Raw genomic sequence first — 20,097 nt, 5'->3', positions numbered from 1 at the left:
TCCTGAACCCTTGTTTTTTGTTTTTTCATTTTTAAAGTAGGTTAAAATGACTCCTAATCTTAAAGCTCTGTTGCACATAGCTGATCTAATGTAGGGTAATGAATGCTCAAATGCTGTGGAAATTTGTAACTTTACAGCTTTCAAAGCTAAGGGATCCCTGGTCTTATTTGCCCAGTTTTTATTTAGATAAATCAGACTACAGACGAACCAGACTAGGGGACTTGGCTATTTAAAGTACCTGCACCATGAAGACTTTATAATTTACCCATTTCCAGTGTGAAATGGAAGTGGTATGCCAAGTGTTTTTTTGGCTTTTTTTTTTTTTTTTTTTAATGTATAGTTCTGCCCTTGTGGATTTCTGTAAAGAGAGAGACCTAATGATATAGGTGTGGTGGTCTTTTATAGTCCTATTAGTCTCTTATTATTTTTTAAATTTTCTCCCTTCTTTTACATGATATCATTTTTCTGTATTCTGTGGATAACACAATGATGATCAGAATGTTTTTCCCGTACTGACTTAGTTCAATTGTTTATGACTTCAGCTAAGGGTAAATTAAGACAGTTTAAAGTGGAAGCTAGCAAAGAAATACCTGGGCTTTGTGTCTCATGAACAATGAGCAAAGATGGAGATGTAGAAAGATACACAGTAACCTTCAACGTATCAGGGAGGTGGGTTTGGAGACGTGAGGCAGAACCTTAACATAAACAGAGAAACAAAATACTTGTGGTGAGTTCAGGGTTTGATGAGTAATGGACTACTTATTCCAAGCTGGCTTCCACGTTGTCATTATACCTCCAGACTTCATCCGTAGTTGAAACTTACCTGATTGAAGATTTGCCCAATATGGACTTCTATTTGTGTATATCTTTTACCTTAAAATAGGGCTTAAAATATGTTCTATACACTGAGGCACACTGAGAATTAAAGTGATCAGTCATGTTTTTAATGCTTCATATATTCTTTTTGAGGTGCTTAAACTATTTCATTTTATATTTGAAAAAGGTAAGTTTTTTAAAAAGGGCACAAGCCCCTTTCCCCATAGAACAGTAGTTCTGGAATGTCCCTTCCACTACTTTACAGAAAAAAAAATAAGAAATTAGTATCTTCATTATACATACAGGCTTTCTGTTTGGATTCTGAGATGCTTGCCAGTGATAGTAAGTTGGTGCACTCTAGTGTTTCAGAAAATTGGTTAGGGCATGGATACGCCCAGGCAAGTTGAAAAGTGGGAAGGATTCCATTGGCCATTTTCAAGGACCCATTGTTGACTAATAGAATATTGCTTTTAATCCCGTCATTTTCTCCTGTTTTTGCTAAGTGGCAGTTCTGATTACGAATGTTAAGGCAGTTAGAAAATACAGAAGCCTTCCTGTTCCAGCCCACTGAAGCCCTTCAGTCAGGTTTAGAGGAAGCAGAATCCATACCTAAGCCTCCAACAGGGACAGCAATCTTGCCACAGGTGTCCACATATCAGGGCTTCCTAAGGGCTCTATTTTTATATGCAAAAATAAATCTACTGCCTTAATGACATTCATTTGGCACCTTCATTCAGTAAACACTCATTGTGTTCTGCTGTGTGGGAGGTACTCTTTCAGCTGTGGGGATAGGAAAATGAAGATTCCTACACCTGTCCACTACAGCCAGGCCAATCCAGGTGTCGGTCACCCGTCCTCCTCCGAGAACAAACTGACCATTCTGTCTGCATCCCCTCTTGCTCTTCCAAACCGTGCTCCACAACAGTCCAATCTTCCCTGAACCTGGTGTCTCCTGTCTCACTCCTGAAAATTCAGTGGCTTCCCTTTGCTTGAAGATAAAAGTTCTCAATCTGGCCGCAATATTGTTTCACAAAGTATTCCCTGTGTACCAGTCCATCCTCATTTCTTGGCACGTTCTTGCTTGCTCTCGATGGTTCCACCTGAGTGGGCCTCTCTCTGCTTATTGAAAGTGGTATATTCCTTTCTGCACCGGGTCTTTGCACCTGCTGTAATTCTTGATTGGAATGGGGTCTAGCAGTCACCTCTCCTGTCCTCCACAACTACCATGGAGTAAGCCGCTCATTCTTGACCTCAACACAAATATTAATCTGTCAGGAAAACCGTCCCCAATCTCCCTAATTTCACTCCCTCCCCTTCTTTTACAACATTCTCACAGCTCCCAGGACCTTTCCTTCATCTCAGTAATGATGTCACCAGATTTGACATCTCTCTCTCTCTCTCTTTCTCTCTCACACAAACCTCTCAGCTCACTGAGGGCCTATTCTTGTATCTGGGGTCTGACACAGAGTAGGTATTTTATCAATATCTGATGACTGAATGAGTGAACCAACTAGGTCCTACCCTCAGGAAGCCGATAGTCTAATAGAGAAGAGCAGACACTAAGAATAAGGCAGTAAGAACTCTTGATTTGGAACTTTCTTACATTCATGAGTAAGTGAAATTTTACTTTTTTTTTTTTTTTTTTTTGCTTATGAGGTTATTAAGAAAAATGTAGTATCCAATTATCCCACAATTTATAAGAATCACATTTAAAAATAATTATTCCTTAAGCTGTCTGAGAAAATCCATAGGGCACTTATGCTGAAAAAGTAACACTTAAGTTATGATTTTTCAAACATGATCATTGAACCTGACCTGTAGTGATCATTTGAGCTTCAGGAAGAATTTGAGAAGCCTGGTACAAAGCAGTTGTCCTTTGGAGGCCTATTCTACTTTCCCATTTTCTGGGGAATTTTTAACGTTATTAATGAGATAGCGAATTGTCCAGAGTTACTGGAGAGTTTCCAGATGTGATGGTGTTGAGACTTCTAGGAAGGCCTGGACTCCAGCAAGCGCTCAGTGACATAGCGAGCATAGGACCCCAGAATTTCTTCAGGTTGGACCTCAGGGGCCCTAGACCCATACATGGCCTGTCATAAATTCCATTCCAGTATTAACAGCAGGACTTCATTTAAATACTGTCCTATATTTAAATGAAGTAGTAGTTCTTGTTAAGATGTTGGGTTTTCTCCCACCAGGTGGGGAATGCCTGATTTAAACTGCCGCCTAAATCTTAATGTTATGTGTGGAAGCGTTTCAAGAGTAAAGTTACTAATAGATTCGATTCTCTCAGTTGGTGTCTCCCCCTAATTAAGACATTAGTGGGTTAGGTTGATGTTCATTCATCTGTTCTCTGCTCACCCCCAGAACCCACTGAGGTGTTTACAATGAGGACTACTCTTTCCTGTGAAGAGACAGTAGAAAATTAGCTCATGTACGTGTTATCCCTAAGAAGGCTCAGATGGTGCTTACTTTTGTTTCCTAGGACACAGAATGAAAGGAGATTTACCTAAAGTCCTCAGAGTCTCTGAGGATAGTGCATATCTGAGAACTGAACCTGTCGTTACTCTGGGTATCTAGTAGTTCAGTTATGCACAATCTACTGCTTTCTGATTATTGCTGTCATCACTAGAGGACCATTAAGGTCTTCCCCTAACGTAACATTTCTGTGGCTTGATGACACTATACATGGCAAAGACAAGAATTTCCTGGATTTAACTTGTTTTATATGTTATATAAAAAATAACCTATTTTGGGGTTGCTGGGTGGCTCAGTGGGTTAAGCCTCTGCCTTCAGCTCAGGTCATGATCTCAGGATTCTGGGATTGAGCTCTGCATCAGGCTCTCTGCTTGGCAGGGAGCCTGCTTCCTCCCTCTCTTACTTGTTATCTCTGTCAAATAAATAAGTAAAATCTTTAAAAAAAAGAAGCTATTTTTAATAAAACTAAAAAAAAACCCTATTTCTTACAGAGAGATACATTCGGTCAGCAATACCACAATTAAAACCCTGTAATAAAGATCATATCAGAAAACAGTATTGGAGCAATACAGATGTTTCTTTTCCCTGGACATATCTCTATGAGAGAATGTCCTGATTTTGGAGTAAATAAATAGAATATGTAATTATGTAAATTACATTTTCCATTTAGCTGAAACTTCTCGCCAAGTTAAAGTTTCAGTAATACAGTAATATCTACTACTAATTCAGCAATGCCCCTCGTTATTTCTTTTTTTTTTAGGGTTATTTTTTTTTTTTTAATTTCTTTGACAGTGAGAGAGGGAACACAAGTGGGGGAGTAGGAGAGGAAGAAACAGGCTTCCTGTCAAGTGGGGAGACCAATGTGGGGCTCAGTCCCAGGACTCTGGGATCAAGACCTGAGCCGAAGGCAGACAGTTAATGACTGAGCCACCCACGCACCCCAAACTTTGCTATTTTTATTTCTGAGTTATAGTATTGTGTGAAAGTTGGTACAATGATTTTTAAAAACTGGATGCTTGCCATCTGTCGCTCTTAGACTCAGGTATAAGTTACAATTTTAATGATGTACCTTTAATGTTTACACACTGATGCAAACCCTGTCTTAAAGATAAACAGGCCATCCACAGGTGTTTACTTAGGTGTGTAGGAGTGATGCAGGTATGCTTGAAGACAAGGGAAGTAGTTTTGACCTTGAAAGTACGTGAACTGAAAAGTATCAAACGGTTTTTAGTCCAGTCTGAGCTGTGAAGTAATTACATGTAGTTAAATACTTGAAAATGCAATCATCACTTTAAAATTTCACCATCCTGCTACACTTTCACTTGTCTTTCCTGTTCTCTCTGATAACATGATTGACATTTCTGGTGAGGTTGATCTGGAAGCCTTAAGGAAGGCAGGATGCAGACAATTCTTATTTTATTTAAAACTCCTGGGCATCTGGGTGGCTCAGTAGGTTAAGCCTCTCCCGTCAGCTCAGGTCGTGATCTCAGGGTCCTGGGATCAAGCCCCGCATCAGGATCTCTGCTCAGTGGGGAGCCTGCTTCCCCTTCTCTCTCTGCCTGCCTCTCTGCCTGCTTGTGATCTCTGTCTGTAAAATACATAAATAAAATCTTAAAAAAAAAAAAAAAAAAAACTCTTACTACAAGATTTATCTCTTCAAGACTAACCATTAGTTGGGCTTTTTCCTCCGCTGATAGAACAGATGCTTTTGTTTGGTCTACGCCATGAAATGTTGAAGATTCTGTTAATACCTTTCCTGTGTTTGTTAGGGTCCTTTCTCCACCATTTTTCTTACTGAGCTGTTGCCATTCAGAGTTATATAGCACTTTCCATGGAGCACAGGGAAATGTGTTGGTTTGCGGAGCTTGCGGCTTGAGAGTCTGCAATCACAGAAATTTCACATTCACCACATGTGTTTCCATCTGACCCGTAGAACTTCCTGGCCACTGGTATGGTTTCCTTGTCTTCAAAACCCATAAGATTCCACTGAATGCCTGCTGTGGGCCAGACGCTATCCTAGGGGCTGGCCTACAACAGGGAACAAAAGTTCCACCTCATGAGTGGGGCCCTTACGAAACTTCTCCTTCTTAACGAATGGAGGTTTAAAATACCCCAACCACTCTTTTGGAAAGGGGCACAGCCAGGCTCAGGACAAAGTACAAACACTGGTCATCTATACGAGGAACCAGCAGACTAGAAGGGAAAGGGAAAAAGAACTGAGTTTGGGTTTTTTTTTTTTTTTTTTTTAAAGATTTTATTTATTTATTTGAAAGAGAGAGATCACAAGTAGTCAGAGAGAGAGGGGGAAGCAGGATCCCTGCTAAGCAGAGATCCTGACGCGGGGCTGGATCCCAGGACCCTGAGATCATGACCCGATCTGAAGGCAGAGGCTTAACCCACTGAGCCACCCATGCACCCCAAGAACCATGAGTTTTAGGACCAGATTAAGGGGCCAGCTTCTCTGACTTGGCGCTCAGTAATGGTTGCACGTTGCCCTGTGTCCCGTCTTCCTCCTGGGCCCTTATCTTTCTGCTTTTCTACTTGGAAACAGCAGAGGCCCTGAGACCTTTTGTCTTCTGTATTTACTTACATGGTAGCTTATTTCATTCAGGCCCACAATTTTTGAAAGTCTCTGTATGCATATCGGTGTGCTTATGGTGCTCCAGCTCAGATCTGTTCCCTGTGTCCTGCCTCTCTACCTGAGATCAGCAGGCCCATCACGTTCAACCTGTCCAAGGCAAAGCCTGCCACCCCCCGCCCCTCCTCTTCTCTCTCCTTTGCTCCTTTCTGGTGCTCTTTCCACATCGGGAAATCTATCACCATTCACCCAGTTGCTCATACAAGTGGTCACCCAAACAGTCTTGTCATTCGGTATCCTGGACTCCTTCCCTGTCATCTCACGTTCAGGACATAAGCAGATCTTTAAAATAAATTCTGAATCCCATCAGACCTCTGATTCTAGATGACTCGAGTAGCTTCCTAACTGGCTTCACTTTTGCCCTTCCAGAGTTTTGCACATGGTGAATTAATCCTTTTAAAATATAAATCAGATTCCCTTCCTGTTCAAAACCTTAAGAATGTTTCCCTATTGCACTTAGGGGTAAAAAAAGTTCTTGCACTGGTTTCAGGAGTCTAGAACCTGGCCACTCCCTTCCTCTCCACCTCATAAGCTCCCTTCTTTCCCCCAGATCTTGATCATGCATCAGCCATCTCCACTTTCTTCCCTGGAATACCAGCTTCATTTTCTGCCTCAGACCCTTTGCACATCCTTCTCCCAGATCTATGCATAGTTCCTTCCTTCGTTCAAATCTCTGCTCAGGTACCACCTTCTTAGAAAGAGCTTTGTGACCACTCACCATATTAGTCTGTCCAGTTGCTCTAATCCCTATTCCCTGATATAGATAAATAGTAATTATATAACATATAGTATAAATTATTTAATTATACAGAATTAACATAATCTACAAATATGAAATACTTTTAGTGTAGCCTGATATTATGTTTCCAATTGATTTTTTTTCTTTTTATTACCTGTCCCCCCCATTAAAATGCAAGTACCATGAGAACTCTCTTTTACGTATTACTGGGACTTTGAGAATGCCTAGTATTTGACAAGTACCAGTTGAGTGACAAGTTGAGTGAATGAATCATTAAATGCATAATATTTCTATGGACCTCAATGGAAGCTCTAGGACTGCCACTATGATCAACAACAAGGACATACCAAATTCTGCCTTTCTGCTGATTTTGCCTTTATTATTACCAGAAATTCTGAGACTCAAGGCACAAGATGAATGGAACATTTTACTTAAGAACTCAGAGTCTAGCAATGAATACCTTGTTTTTCCTCCTTATCTGTATCAGATCACTAAACTGGCTTGTCCAGATTCTAGAGTAGTTGTTAATTTTCATGTATATTTAATTCATTTTAGAATTTTTTTTTTTTTTTGCACAAGGAGTATAACATTAAGAAATGTTACAAAAACTTATATCCCAATGGAAATTGTTAATCTCTGGACCCAGGAAATGACTATATATTATAAATAGGAAAGTATAAAATGAGGAAGTAACTTACCAGAACGTCTTGTGAGTGGTCCAGTTTGTAACTTTGGATTCATCATTTTGTGTATTTGCTCTCATGTATCTTTATCACAAAGTAGGATGGACATAATAATTGTATAATTCATATCTTTGTACTTTCTGATAAAACATGCCGATGAGAGTGGGTGAATTTCATCTGACTTTCAAGAAAAGTCATCCCCATTTCAAATCTCTCATAAGAGGATTTAACTTTTTCAGCCACTGATGCTTTTATTTACCAGACAGTTTACTGGTTCTTCCCACCAAAGACGAAAAACATTCAGGCACATTAATTCATCTTAATGCAGTTGGATGGAATCAGAAAGCAGAGACACGTGGGTAATTAAAAGGGAGTGAAACTTATTAGACTTTTAGCCCACCTCCTTTTATAAACATATGAGTTCCCTTGAAAAGTTGACTCACAACTTGACTGAGAAAGAAGACAAGCCAGTATGGGGAGGCGAATATATTTAAGAATTCAGTTAAAACACGTCAGCCTGGCACAATGCTTTGAATGCTTCTTGAGTATGTCAGCTCTTTGATGAGACATGCTTTCTTGCTTTTCTCCTTACATTTGCATAACCACTTTTGAGCAGAAATCCTGCATGATTTCAAACCCGAGTATCAGAAAATCATTTTAATCGAGTTGTTATGGAATTGTACCATTGAGTAATTTTTGATACACAAATCTTTCTGGAAAATAACAGTGAGAAATCCTCAGTGTAATTTATACAACCTTTTGTTTCCTCTATAGGAAATGATGCCACATCAATTGTCAACTGCCTTCATATTTTGGGTCAGACCTTGGATGCCAGGTAAGTGGACACATTTTTGTCTACATGGCTGTAGGAGTGCCACGCGAGAATAATAAGACTCACCTTGTCTCTTGATTTAATTCTTTGGAATTGTAATAAAGACTTAAGTGGGGGTGAAAAGAATATTTCATAAATGACAGATATAATGGCACTTTATTATTTCTAGCATCTTCTCTAAATTGTTATTCAAATTTCAAGTAATTGCAGTGGCATCTAGATATGTCATGGAGGGTTGAATTGGGAATGTATCACATGCAAGAGAAAGGGTGAGCTCCAACTTCAGAGGTCTTTGTAGCTTCTGGGTCTGGTACCATTGTGCTCCGCATTTGTGATAACATTTAGCTTTACAGGAACAGGGTTTTAGTCGTATGTTATAGATGAGTATGAAGCTTAAGATTGCATAGTTAAGTGTGGAAGTAGACCAGTTCCCAAGTGTGTGTACTTTCTACTCTGCCCTCCTGGCAGCATGACTGGAAACCTGACAGGTTGCCTAAAAGCAAAACCAGTATATCTCATGGGGTTGATTCAGCCTTTAAGCCCTACATGTATTTCATTTATTATCCAGGATAAATCTAAATAAGAATTCCTAAATGTCTCCTAATAGAGGAGATGCCATGATGCTATTTACTGTCACATTTAAAATTTTATGTGAGGCATTTTGTGTGATAGATGAAGAAAAGTAGATGCTATTATATACCTTCATTGCCTCCTAAACATAGTGGCATTAGAGGGTGACTTCTGTACGAAGTCCTCCTCTGGAGGCTCGTTTCGCTGACAGCTTGCTACACTTAAGGCACAAAAACATCTCTCTCATTTCATGACTTGGTTGAGCTGGGATTCAAAGTTTTTCTCACACTCGTTGCCTCAGGAAACATTTTGGTTGTCTTGGATTTAGGATTAAGTCAAAGAGCTCAAAAACTGTGGTTTTTTTTGTCAGAGTATAAAACAAACACTCTCCATATTTGAAAAGAGTGGTAGAAAAAACAGAGCATTATCACTGATTTTGGATCAGTGTCCTAATTACATGGACTGCAAGGGCATTCAGGAAAGGTGATGGGCTTACAGAGCCATACTGCTCTGAGTTCAAGTACACTGGAAAAATTGGGAGTGAATTAAAAAGATTTAGTTGACTGAGTGACTGTAATGGGTAAATAGAGGTAGAAGCATGTTTGATTTGTATCCTACTTGCTCCCTTCTTTCCTTCCTAGGACTGTGATGAAGACTGGCCTAGAGAGTGTTAAAAGTGCACTCCGAGCTTTTCTGGACAACGCCGCAGAGGACCTGGAGAAGACCATGGAGAACCTCAAGCAGGGCCAGTTCACCCACACCCGAAACCAACCCAGAGGTGTCACTCAGATCATCAATTACACCACGGTGGCTCTGTTGCCGATGCTGTCGTCATTATTTGAGCATATTGGCCAGCATCAGTTTGGAGAAGATCTAATATGTATGTAAATCTGTTACTTAGAGTCTCATTATCTAATAGTACAACGCGAAATCATAAAAGCTCCATCTAGTTACTGAAACCCTGCTGACTCATTAAAATGCACGTTTGTCTTTTTGTTTTTTCTTCTGCACAACATTATTAGGTTGGCATTTGAGTTACAGAAACCATTTTTATAGAGTTAGGTCCCCAAGTCACGTGGATTCCCAGAAAGGAACGGTAAGGTAATGGCTGTGGGCTCTCACTTCCACCTCACTGAAGCCCAGGTTCCAACTTTCACTATTTCTGTGTTCTCTCCTTCCGTGGAATTTTCCCAGTGCAGTTGAAGCATGGGACATGCAACATTAAATGTTTTTGAATTATCTCTGAGTCAGTGCTGATTGTTTCCACAAGATGTGTGACCAACGAATAGGGAGGTGACGGCGACAGAATCTGTGTAAATCATTGGTCTACTAGGGTGGCTCACATATTTTTTGTTTATAGGTTTCAGTCTGTTTTCATGGGGGATTTAATCAGCTGTTTCTGCCTGGAACCATAATTCTTAAAAATTTCCACAGATTGCTCAAAACAATGTGAAAATACAAATAATATCAGACCTGTCCCAGTTTCCTGCTCTCCTGCTGATATGAACATGAAAGAAGATGTAAGCCCTTGTTAAACAGGCACGTGGGTCTTCAGGACAGACACACCTACTCAGACCCCCAACCTTGTAGGTCTCCCAGGTGAAGCAGAGCTCTGGGTGAAAACCACTGCATTACTCAGTGGGGAACACCACTGCTACTCACTAAACATTTCCTTAAACCATTGTAGGAACATTGCTTACAGTGCAGAGTGGATGTGGGAACAGCTCTGGAACACAGGAATGATTTCTCCATTCCTATCATGGTAGATTCTTTAAGAAATGGTAGAAGCACTGGAATTAAAAAACCAGGGTTCTTAGGGGTTTTGCCTCTTAAACATGTCTTCTTGCATCATAGATCATGTGTAACATTTTATTTTATTTTCTGGCATCACTTTAGGCTTGACTTACCTATGCCTTTAATGTTGGGTCAGAAATAATCACTAACTCACTACCTTCTCCAACATTGTTTATTGTTTGCTTAGGGGTTAAAATAAAAGACATCGTCTTTGTATCCCTTCAGAAGAGGACACAGAATCTACCCCTCCTCCCAGACAGTCTCGTGCTTAATTTTATTCTCGAGGAAATCCTTTTTTCTTCTATCTAGAGAAAAATTATAAAAAAAAATTCTTGAGGATGTTCTCAATAATTATACTATATTCTTTGGAATGCTTTCAGCTCCTCAAAGCAAAGAATTCAGTTTGGGAAATAGTTTTTATATTTCATTTCACTTATCTGTTTGTTCTAATTTTGCTTTTTATAAATGTTAAAATATTAGCATACCCTTAGTATGGAATTTTGGTTTCAGCCTAAACTTTCTTAGAACAGCATATAAATAACAAGTATTTTTTGTTCTTGTTTCTGTTTTTCCTTAGTGGAAGATGTACAGGTATCATGTTACAGAATTCTGACTAGCTTGTATGCTCTAGGAACCAGCAAAAGTATTTATGTGGAAAGGTAAGATTTTAAAGCTTTAGCTTTGTATTAAAGCTGTTTCAAGTGTTCTAACTATTTGTTTCAAATCTTTGCTTTCTCAGTTTTTCCTTAGTTATAAATTAACAACCAGATTAATATATTGAATTCCTTGGGAGTAATAGAACAATCTTTAAGCTGAATTTGAATTGATATAATAAGATTCAACCAAATTTTGGGGGGGGGGGTAAAGCAGTAATGGTAAAGCTAATGTAAAGATTAAAGAGGGTGTTTATGAGTTTTATGAAGGAGTCTGCTAGAACAGTTTCTCATTGTATGTTTGAAAAGCAAAATGGGTGTGAATATCGGCAGTTATTAGAGTGAGCTTTGTTTTTCCATGTTCTCACATTCAAGAGGAAGAGATTATCAGATGATGTGGACAGGTCAAGATAAGGACTCCCCATTACATTTAAGATAAAAGGTCACTGGTGATTCCACTAAAAGATTTCTGTGAACAAGAGAAGAGAAAAATTTTTTTAAATGTTAGACTAAAGAAAATGACATTCAGAGAGAAGACTGATAAATAAAATTAATATATGAATGGATATTCTGATGGAATAATATTGAAAAGATGTAAATGCTCCCCAAAGTAATCTATAGTGAATTATAATACAATTTCAAGTGGAAATTTGCTTTTTATTGAATTTGACAAAATAATTTAAAGGCTCATTTGAAAGAATAACTCATAAGACTAGCCAATAAAATTTTGAGAGAGGACAAAGTGATGGAATGGTACTCATTTGGCCTACCAGATATTACAACTTAAAAGTATCAATAATTAAAATATGGTTGCAAGTGCATAGAGATAGGACAGTAAATCAATGTAAAAGGATAATTCCGTTCATGCTACATATTTTTTACCAGTTTTTTTTTTTTTTTTAAGATTTATGTATTTGTGGGCGCCTGGGTGGCTCAGTGGGTAAAGCCACTGCCTTCGGCTCAGGTCATGATCTCGGGGTCCTGGGATCGAGTCCCGCATCGGGCTCTCTGCTCAGTGGGGAGCCTGCTTCCCTCTCTCTCTCTCTCTGCCTGCCTCTCCGAGTACTTGTGATTTCTCTCTGTCAAATAAATAAATAAAATCTTTAAAAAAAAAAAAAAAGATTTATGTTTTTGTTCTGGGGAGTGTGGCTACATGAGTGAGCATGAGAGGTGGGGAAAGGGGCAGTGGGAGCAGGAGACTCTCCAGCCGACCCATGCTGAGTGCAGAGCCGGATGCTGGGCTTAATCTCATGACCCTGAGATCATGACCTGAGCCAAAATCAAGAGTCCAAGCTTAACCAGTTGTGCCACCAGGCACCCCTTCCCTGCCTTTTTAATTAATCTCTATTTTCATATGGTTTTTATGGCTTCAAAAGATTTTATACTAAGGACGTTTTATAATTTATTGAAATGTTACTTTATTTTTGATTTGCAGGCTGTTTTTCTCATTTCCATAGATAATGCTAAATATACATTCATAGTTTTCTGCGTATATTTCTTTTTATTTATTTTAGCTACAATCTCAGAATTTAAAAATGTGGGTTAAAGAGTAGTGACATATAATAATTATGATACACGTCTCACTGTCTCTTCAGAAAATTGATTCAGTTGACACTGTCAAGTTATATAAAAGAATTCTTATTTCCTCATATTTTCCTCATTTCTGTTACTCTTTTTACTATTTAAAAATATAACAGTTAAAAATGGGGTTCAGTTTGTCTTTTCAAATGCATTTCCCTAATTCCTGGTTCCTACCCATTCTTTGTGTGGTTTGTCATTTTTCTTTATTTTGTGAATTACCTTTCATATCTGTTATACATTTTTTTTATTAATGTGTTGTTGATGAATGAATTTTATTAAGAGGTTAAAAACTTTTAACCTCTTGCCTGTTATTTCTATCATCTTTGTGACTTTTAGCATTTTCATAACTTCATAGTGGTTATATATAAAATCATGTACAGATAATGTTTTATGACATGGAAAATTTGATTTTTATATAATCTATTAATTATCTCATGGGTTTTTATTCCCCTTAATGTAATATTTTTAGACAGGTTATACCATACTGATAACAGTTAGAAATTCAAGTATTTATTCTCTTAGGTTTTTCATTCTTTTAGTTGTTTAAATTTAGCTTTTTAATCCTTTGCTCATTCAATAAATAAAGATTAAATGCCAGGTTCTCTGATACAGCAGTAAGCAAGATAGAGGCCTATTCTTAAAGAGCTTATACCTAATGGGGAAACAGAAAACAAAACAAATAAAGTGGAAAATGTCATAGTGGCATGTTATCGTGTGTGAATAAGCAGACAATAAAGAGAATGACATGGGGTACTTGAGAATGTATGTTTGAGAAAATTATTTTTTTTTGAGAACATGATTTTTTAGAACTTTCCTCCATTCAGTGGAAAGCAGGTAGTAGATTAGTAGATAAATCAGGTATAATGGGTCTGTGTCGGATAGCTTCCGTTTTCTCTATGAAGTATGCCTCAGCCAAGAGATGGTTGAAAAAGGAAATGTAAGAAGTAGGCAAGTAGAGAATGTCTGAAATGATCCTTTCTGGAGTAAGATGGAATTTACTAGAAATGAATCTGAATTTCATATTTCTCTTTAGTGTTACATGGAATTTAAATTAAATGTCTAAAATCATCCACCACCTGGGAAGGATTGATTTTTAATTGAAATGTAGCTGGCATACAATGTCACATTAGTTTCAGGTATACAGGGTAGTGATTGGACAGCTGTGTACGTTACTCTGTGTTCACCACTGTAAATGTAGTTACATGTATCATCAGGCAACACTGTTACAGTATTATTGACTGTATTCCCTATGCTGCACTTTTCATCTCTGTGACTTATTTTATTGTTTTTAAAGATTTATTTATTTTAGAGAGAGAGTGAGCACAATGAGGGAGAGGGAGGGAGGGGCAGTGGGGGAGAATCCTCAAGCAGACTCTCCATTGAGTGGGAATCCAGACCTGGGGCTTAGTCCCACTACACTGAGATCATGACCTGAGCCAAAATTAAGAGTCAGATGCTTAACCGACCGAGCCACCCAGGTGCCCCTCTGTGACTTATTTTATATCTAGAAGTTTGTGCCTCTTAATCCTCATTAACCTATTTCACTTATCCCCCCAACTCCCTCCCCAAGTAGTGATTTATTAAATATTTCTTTTATTTGCTGATTTTAAATGAAACCATCATATTCTGAGGTAATACATATACTAGATTGTATTTTTCGAACCTCTGTTCCATTCTATTATTTGATTTTTTAAGTGATTAGATCATTACCTTGTAGCCTGAATTGTTAGTAGTTAGTGATACATTGTAATATCCAGTAGTCCAGACTCTCTCATTACCTTAGCAGGGCTGCTGTTGTTGCTCTTGTTACCTCTGTTTTGTTTTTGTTTTCTAGTTGTTTTTTGGGGGGAAAGGGAGGGTTGGATAAAATTTGGGATCCTTTTGTTAGGTTCTAAAAAAAGATACATGTTTTTTCTTTGTTTGCAATTATAAAGTCATTTGGGGAGAATATAAAAATGAAAATCAAAAGATGAGTGAAAGATACTTTGAGAAAATGAAGAAGTAACACTATAACTTGAGAAAAATGTAGATATTGGGGTGTCTGGGTGGTTCAGTCACTTAAGTATCTGGCTCTTGATTTCAGCTCAGGCCATGATCTCGGGGTCGGGATACTGAGCCCCGAGTCTGGCTCTGTGCTCAGCACAGAATCTGCTTGAGATTTTCTCTCTCCCTCTCCCTTTGCCCTTCCCCCATTCATGCTTGTTCTCTCTCTCTCTCTTTCTCAATAAATAAATAAATAAAATCTTTAAAAAAAAGAAAAATTTAGATATTTTAAATAAGAGTCATCTAAAAAAATTGCTCTTTTCAGAAGACCAACACAAATGGTCAGAGTTGGTCTGAGAATTACTAGTTGAATCAAAAATTTAAAGTAAATTATTAAATGGGTCACATGAATTGTTAATGAAATAAAAGCACTCATCCAGTCAGATGTAAAGGCAAAAATTATTTTGGAGTCATACTGGAAACATTTTAGACTATTAAATTCTTGAATAAATATCTCCTCGTTATTTTCAAACATTTGTTGAACTCATAATATGTGCCAGAAATTTTGCAGTTCTGCATTCTTAATTTTAGGTGAGGAAAGCAAAACATAGAAAGAATGAGTAATTTTTCAATAGTAATACAAGTATTAGGAATAAGTTTGGAACTCTGTTCTGTCTGAATCAAAGCCCTGTAGCCCTTGTAATTTCTTGATATCCTAAATTATTTTTAACAATGAAACGGTACTCGATGTTTGAATTAAATTCTGTATTATTCAGTGTCATTCTATGAAGGGACATTCTCTCGTAACTGACTAAATTTCTAATCATTTTAATTTAAAATATTAGACAATCAGACCTTGTTAATCTTAAGTAATCATATATTTTTCAGTTAGAAATTTAGAACTACCAAGTGAATTATGTAATATTTTCTTAATTACATTTTATTGACTTTGAAAATAAAACATTTATACACAATAATTTAAGAAGGTCATAATATACCAAAATAACTCTCAAATTGGTCTGCATTTAATAAACAATGTGCCAGTGAATCCTTGGACGCCATAGGTAACCAAGGAAAAGAGGGAATTTTTGTCAGTGGCAGGGGCAGCTTTGGGTCATAGCCTCCCCTAAATCAACTGATCACAATATCAATCTTTAAACCTCTTCCATCCCTTAAAAATGATAAGTCGGGGCGCCTGGGTGGCTCGGTGGGTTAGAGCCTCTGCCTTCGGCTTGGGTCGTGGTCCCGGGGTTCTGGGATCGAGCCCCGCATTGGGCTCTCTGCTCAGCGGGGAGCCTGCTTCCTCCTCTCTCTCTCTCTGCCTGCCTCTCTGCCTGCTTGTGATCTCTGTCAAATAAATAAATAAAATCTTAAAAAAAAAAATGATAAGTCAATTTTGAGTGTTATTAATAGTTTTTGACATTTATTATGTCTTACTATTTTTTAGCTACCCTGAAATTACTTATACATAGTAAATTTTCAAAATACTGTTTTAGTGTATTGGTGTAAATCCTTTATTTTTTTAATGTTTTTTAATGCATTTATTCACGTACCAAGAATTCTCCACCAGGTCATTATGTTTAAAAAAAAAGATGTAAAGAAAGAAAGCAAAGCAAAAGACACGTCCCAACTTGTGAAGGGATTTGACAGGGACTTTGGTCTTTTTTTTTTAACAGAAAATTTAGCCTTTTTTTTTTTTTTTTTTTAATGGCGGGACTGTGCTCTTGAAAGCATATGTTGTTTTGCAATATAAAAATTGGATTTTGGAGTTAATTTTATTGGTAGCACTAGTAGTATCCCTCTTGTAGGTTAAACTGGTTAATTTTACTCTAACTTCTTCAGTCATTCACTTGGAAGACATAAAAACCATAAATGTTTTCCACTTGCAGGCAACGTTCTGCATTAGGAGAATGTCTTGCTGCTTTTGCTGGTGCCTTTCCTGTAGCATTTTTGGAAACTCATCTCGACAAACATAACATTTATTCCATCTACAATACTAAGTCCTCACGAGAAAGAGCAGGTAACACAGAAGCATGTTCGTACTTGAGATATGAAGTTGAAACTTAATGACCTTTGTTTTATTTTCCTACTATGATTTTTTTTTTCTTAAATGGGTCACTTCAGTTTATTATCTCCAGTGCTATTTGTTCTTAAATATTATTTGGATTTTTTTGGGAATGTTATATACTATTCTCATAGCATCAATAAAAGAAAATTCATTTAATTTCTTCTAAGTTAATGAATCACAGACAAATGAACACTCTTAAAAATAAGACAAAATAATCGGCAGAAATTGAAAAAGTAAGTCAATCTGATCTCTGATTCAGTTATCTCTAATAATCAGCAAGTACTTGGTGTTCTTATTTGTTACATTTATGGATTTATACCTTTCTGGGTTTTTTTGTTCACCAGATACGTCCATCTTATTGGGACAGCTTTAGTCTTTGTGTTTTTTTCCTAATAGTTTAGTCCAATTGCTATCATTAAAAAAATTATAAATTTGAGACACAATTAGTGACTTAAATTTGAACTCAACCTTAGCATGCATATATTTAAGATTTTTATGCCTATATGTATACTAGGCATCTATAAATATAATATGCCTCCTGTTGCTTTTCACTTGGGAAAAATCTATTGTTCTATTTAGGTAGGCTCATTTCCACCATCCCAGTTGAAAAGCTCATAGAACCATTCCTGATGCTTTCAAGGATTGGTCAATAATCTATTATAGGATTTACTTACTAGGATTTAAATGGACTTGGATAAGAAATACTTTAAAAAGTAGTTATTTTTTCTAATGAGGCTTTTAAAGCAAACCAAACAGTTCTCAAGACCTGAATGATACAGAGATGTCCTCTCATATAACATTTCTGTTTGAATTCCTAAGTCTGATACAGTATACTGTATTTTATTTGCTCTCCAATAGCCTCTCTCTCCCAAGAGAGCTCTCCAAAGAGTTCTCAAAACTTGGACAAGAGCTGTTTGCTGTTAACAAATGCAAATCTCTCTGTTCATGAGATTATTTCTCTGTGTAAGGAGCTCATGTTTTTAGGGGAGCTGCTGGTTATACTGATTTTATAATGCCTTTTATCAAGTAAGAAATCTTTTACAAACTCAAGTAATCATTATTTAATTTGCCTATTTTATAATTCTAATTTCATATAACAGGAAGTTAAAGAAAAATTCAGCATTCAACAGTGTGACTTAGCAATATTTCTCTGTATAAATTCCACAGTATATTTGTAAATAGTCAAATATGGTTGAGTTTGAACTATGAATCATCTGTGTAAACCTGCCTTACGTCTTATTTAGGATTTTTGACTGATAAATACTTCCGCTGTGAGCCCAGAATGAAGCAGATTTGTTATTCATTACAGATAATAAAATGCGCAGAGCAGATAACCTACCTGCTTTTGTTTCTGTAACAGCTCCTTTGCATAACAAAGCAAAGGAATTGGGGTGAATGATTCCCTTTCATTCCTGTTTTAGTTGTTGGACAAGTAATTGTGGCTACGTTGGGGTGGGAGGAGGAGCTTTGATACAAGGATGGGCAAGACTGGATTCTTTCTCGCAGGAAGTTTTGAGTTGCAGAAGGAGAGGGACTGATAGGCATATGCGATAGAATTCAGAATAAAGAACAAGAAGGACACCAAATGCAGGGTTAGCCTGGGACCCTGGGAAAGATCTCACGGAGTTGGTTCAAGAGGAATCTTGAAATTAGGAACCCTGACACTCTGGTACATTCGGAGACACTTCAAGCCCTCAGGGGAGGGGGGTGCAGAATTCAGAGGGAAGGAAAGAATGGAAAACCAGGTGAAGTAGGCTTTCTTTGTTAGGGAAGGAGTGGGCACTGCACCACACAAACAGGATGCTTCTGTTGGCTTTAGGAAGAGGAGTACAGGTGTAGGTCAGCGTTGTAGAAATCCAGCTTGACAGAAGTTGAGAAGGTAAACGGGTGTGAGTCGCCGATTCAGAGAATGGTTGTGGTAATTCAGGGGACACGGGACATGAGGAAGGCTTCTTGGATGGAGGATATCATGGTTGTGAGAGGTCCTGCAGCTCTCGTCCTGTTGTGTGGGAAACACGAGAGCATTACAGCCTGGAAATTTCTTCTCAGTTTGTGGTCTGGGAGACGGACTGCATAATGTTGTCTTCACCAAGACATGCTCAGGAGGTAGGTGGAAGAGGAAGGGTCCAGTTTAAATTTGGATCCACTGTGTTTTAAGCTGCTTTAAAAACAGTATTACACGCAGAGGTTTTCAGAAATCTGGCTTTGAGAGCTATTAGCTTATAGCAGAAGCCCATAGGAATGGCCACAATGACCCAGGCAAATGCAGAAGGCAAAAAAGAAAAGAGAATTCAAGGTAAAAAGAAAAGGGAATTCACAACATTTAAAAGTTCATCAAGGAGCAAACAGCCTGGAAAGGAGCCTTACAGCGTTCAGGAGGGAGTCAGGAAGACTGAATGAATGCATTGAAGTTAAGGAAGAGGAAATTCTGTGAGTGATGGGAAAGACCCCCTATTGATGAAGTCCCAGAACCTAAGTCAGGTTCAGTGGGGTGAGGTTCGGAGCTGACGACTAAAGAAAGAATTCTTAAGACATCTTTGGTGCAAAATGGTGGTTTATTAAAGCACGGGGACAGGACCCGTGGGCAGGAAGAGCTGCTGCCCCGGGGTTGTGAGGGATGGCAGGTGATGTACCCTGCGGTTGGGGGAAGGTGAGGGGAAGGGAGGTTCAGAAGGGCTATTGGGGTAAAGAAGACTATCAGGATACTGAAGGCCTGGTTACTATCAAGCCAAGGCCACTTTCCCTCTAATGAGGCATTAACATCAAGACAATTGGGAGTCTCCTGGTGGAATGTTACATTCCTGCTATCAAGCGTCCTCCTGAGTGAGATTTAGGTTTAGAAGAAATTTAACTTGATTTACTTTTCTTTTTACCTCCGCCTCCTTTGGTTTTTTTTAAGGAAGGGAGGGTGATTAGTTAGGGCTTGAGGAACTGAGTTATGTGTCCTTGGAAATTGGGCTATTGATAAGGTAACTTCTTTGCTGTAAATCTCAAGGACATTTGCAAACCAAGGGAGACTCCTGCCTTACAGGACTGTGATCTCTGCAAGTTAACTATTTGTTTTCCTTCTAGGGTAGTCAGGGTGCCTGAGGAATGTGACACATATTACTGAGGGGAGCAGGTGGAGAGGGGTGCAAGGTGCCAGCTTTTGCTTTGTCCTCAGCCAGCCTCCTGCTCCCTCATCACTATCAGTTAGTGGGGTACAGATTTGTGAAAGAGGGAAATGGGTAAGTGGTGGGAAGCAGAGGACTTCATTGCTAGA

The 20,097-nt window shown here is 38.2% G+C and overlaps 1 protein-coding gene across 7 annotated transcripts in view; it reads left to right on the top strand.

The window, feature by feature from the left end:
- Nucleotides 1-20,097, top strand: part of RYR2 (ryanodine receptor 2) — a 756,727-nt gene that overhangs the window by 604,656 nt on the left and 131,974 nt on the right. For all 7 annotated transcript variants that reach the window (XM_032312097.1, XM_032312094.1, XM_032312091.1 and 4 more), the window contains 4 exons: nucleotides 8,129-8,189; nucleotides 9,398-9,636; nucleotides 11,128-11,209; nucleotides 16,657-16,787. In XM_032312097.1, the coding sequence (XP_032167988.1) occupies nucleotides 8,129-8,189; nucleotides 9,398-9,636; nucleotides 11,128-11,209; nucleotides 16,657-16,787 (513 nt within the window). The remainder of the gene's footprint in view (nucleotides 1-8,128; nucleotides 8,190-9,397; nucleotides 9,637-11,127; nucleotides 11,210-16,656; nucleotides 16,788-20,097) is intronic.

This window comes from Mustela erminea, chromosome 14 (genome assembly GCF_009829155.1).
Source record: "Mustela erminea isolate mMusErm1 chromosome 14, mMusErm1.Pri, whole genome shotgun sequence".
Lineage (NCBI taxonomy): Eukaryota > Metazoa > Chordata > Mammalia > Carnivora > Mustelidae > Mustela > Mustela erminea.
Note: the sequence above shows the minus strand (reverse complement) of the source record. Positions and strands in the feature narration are given on the sequence as shown.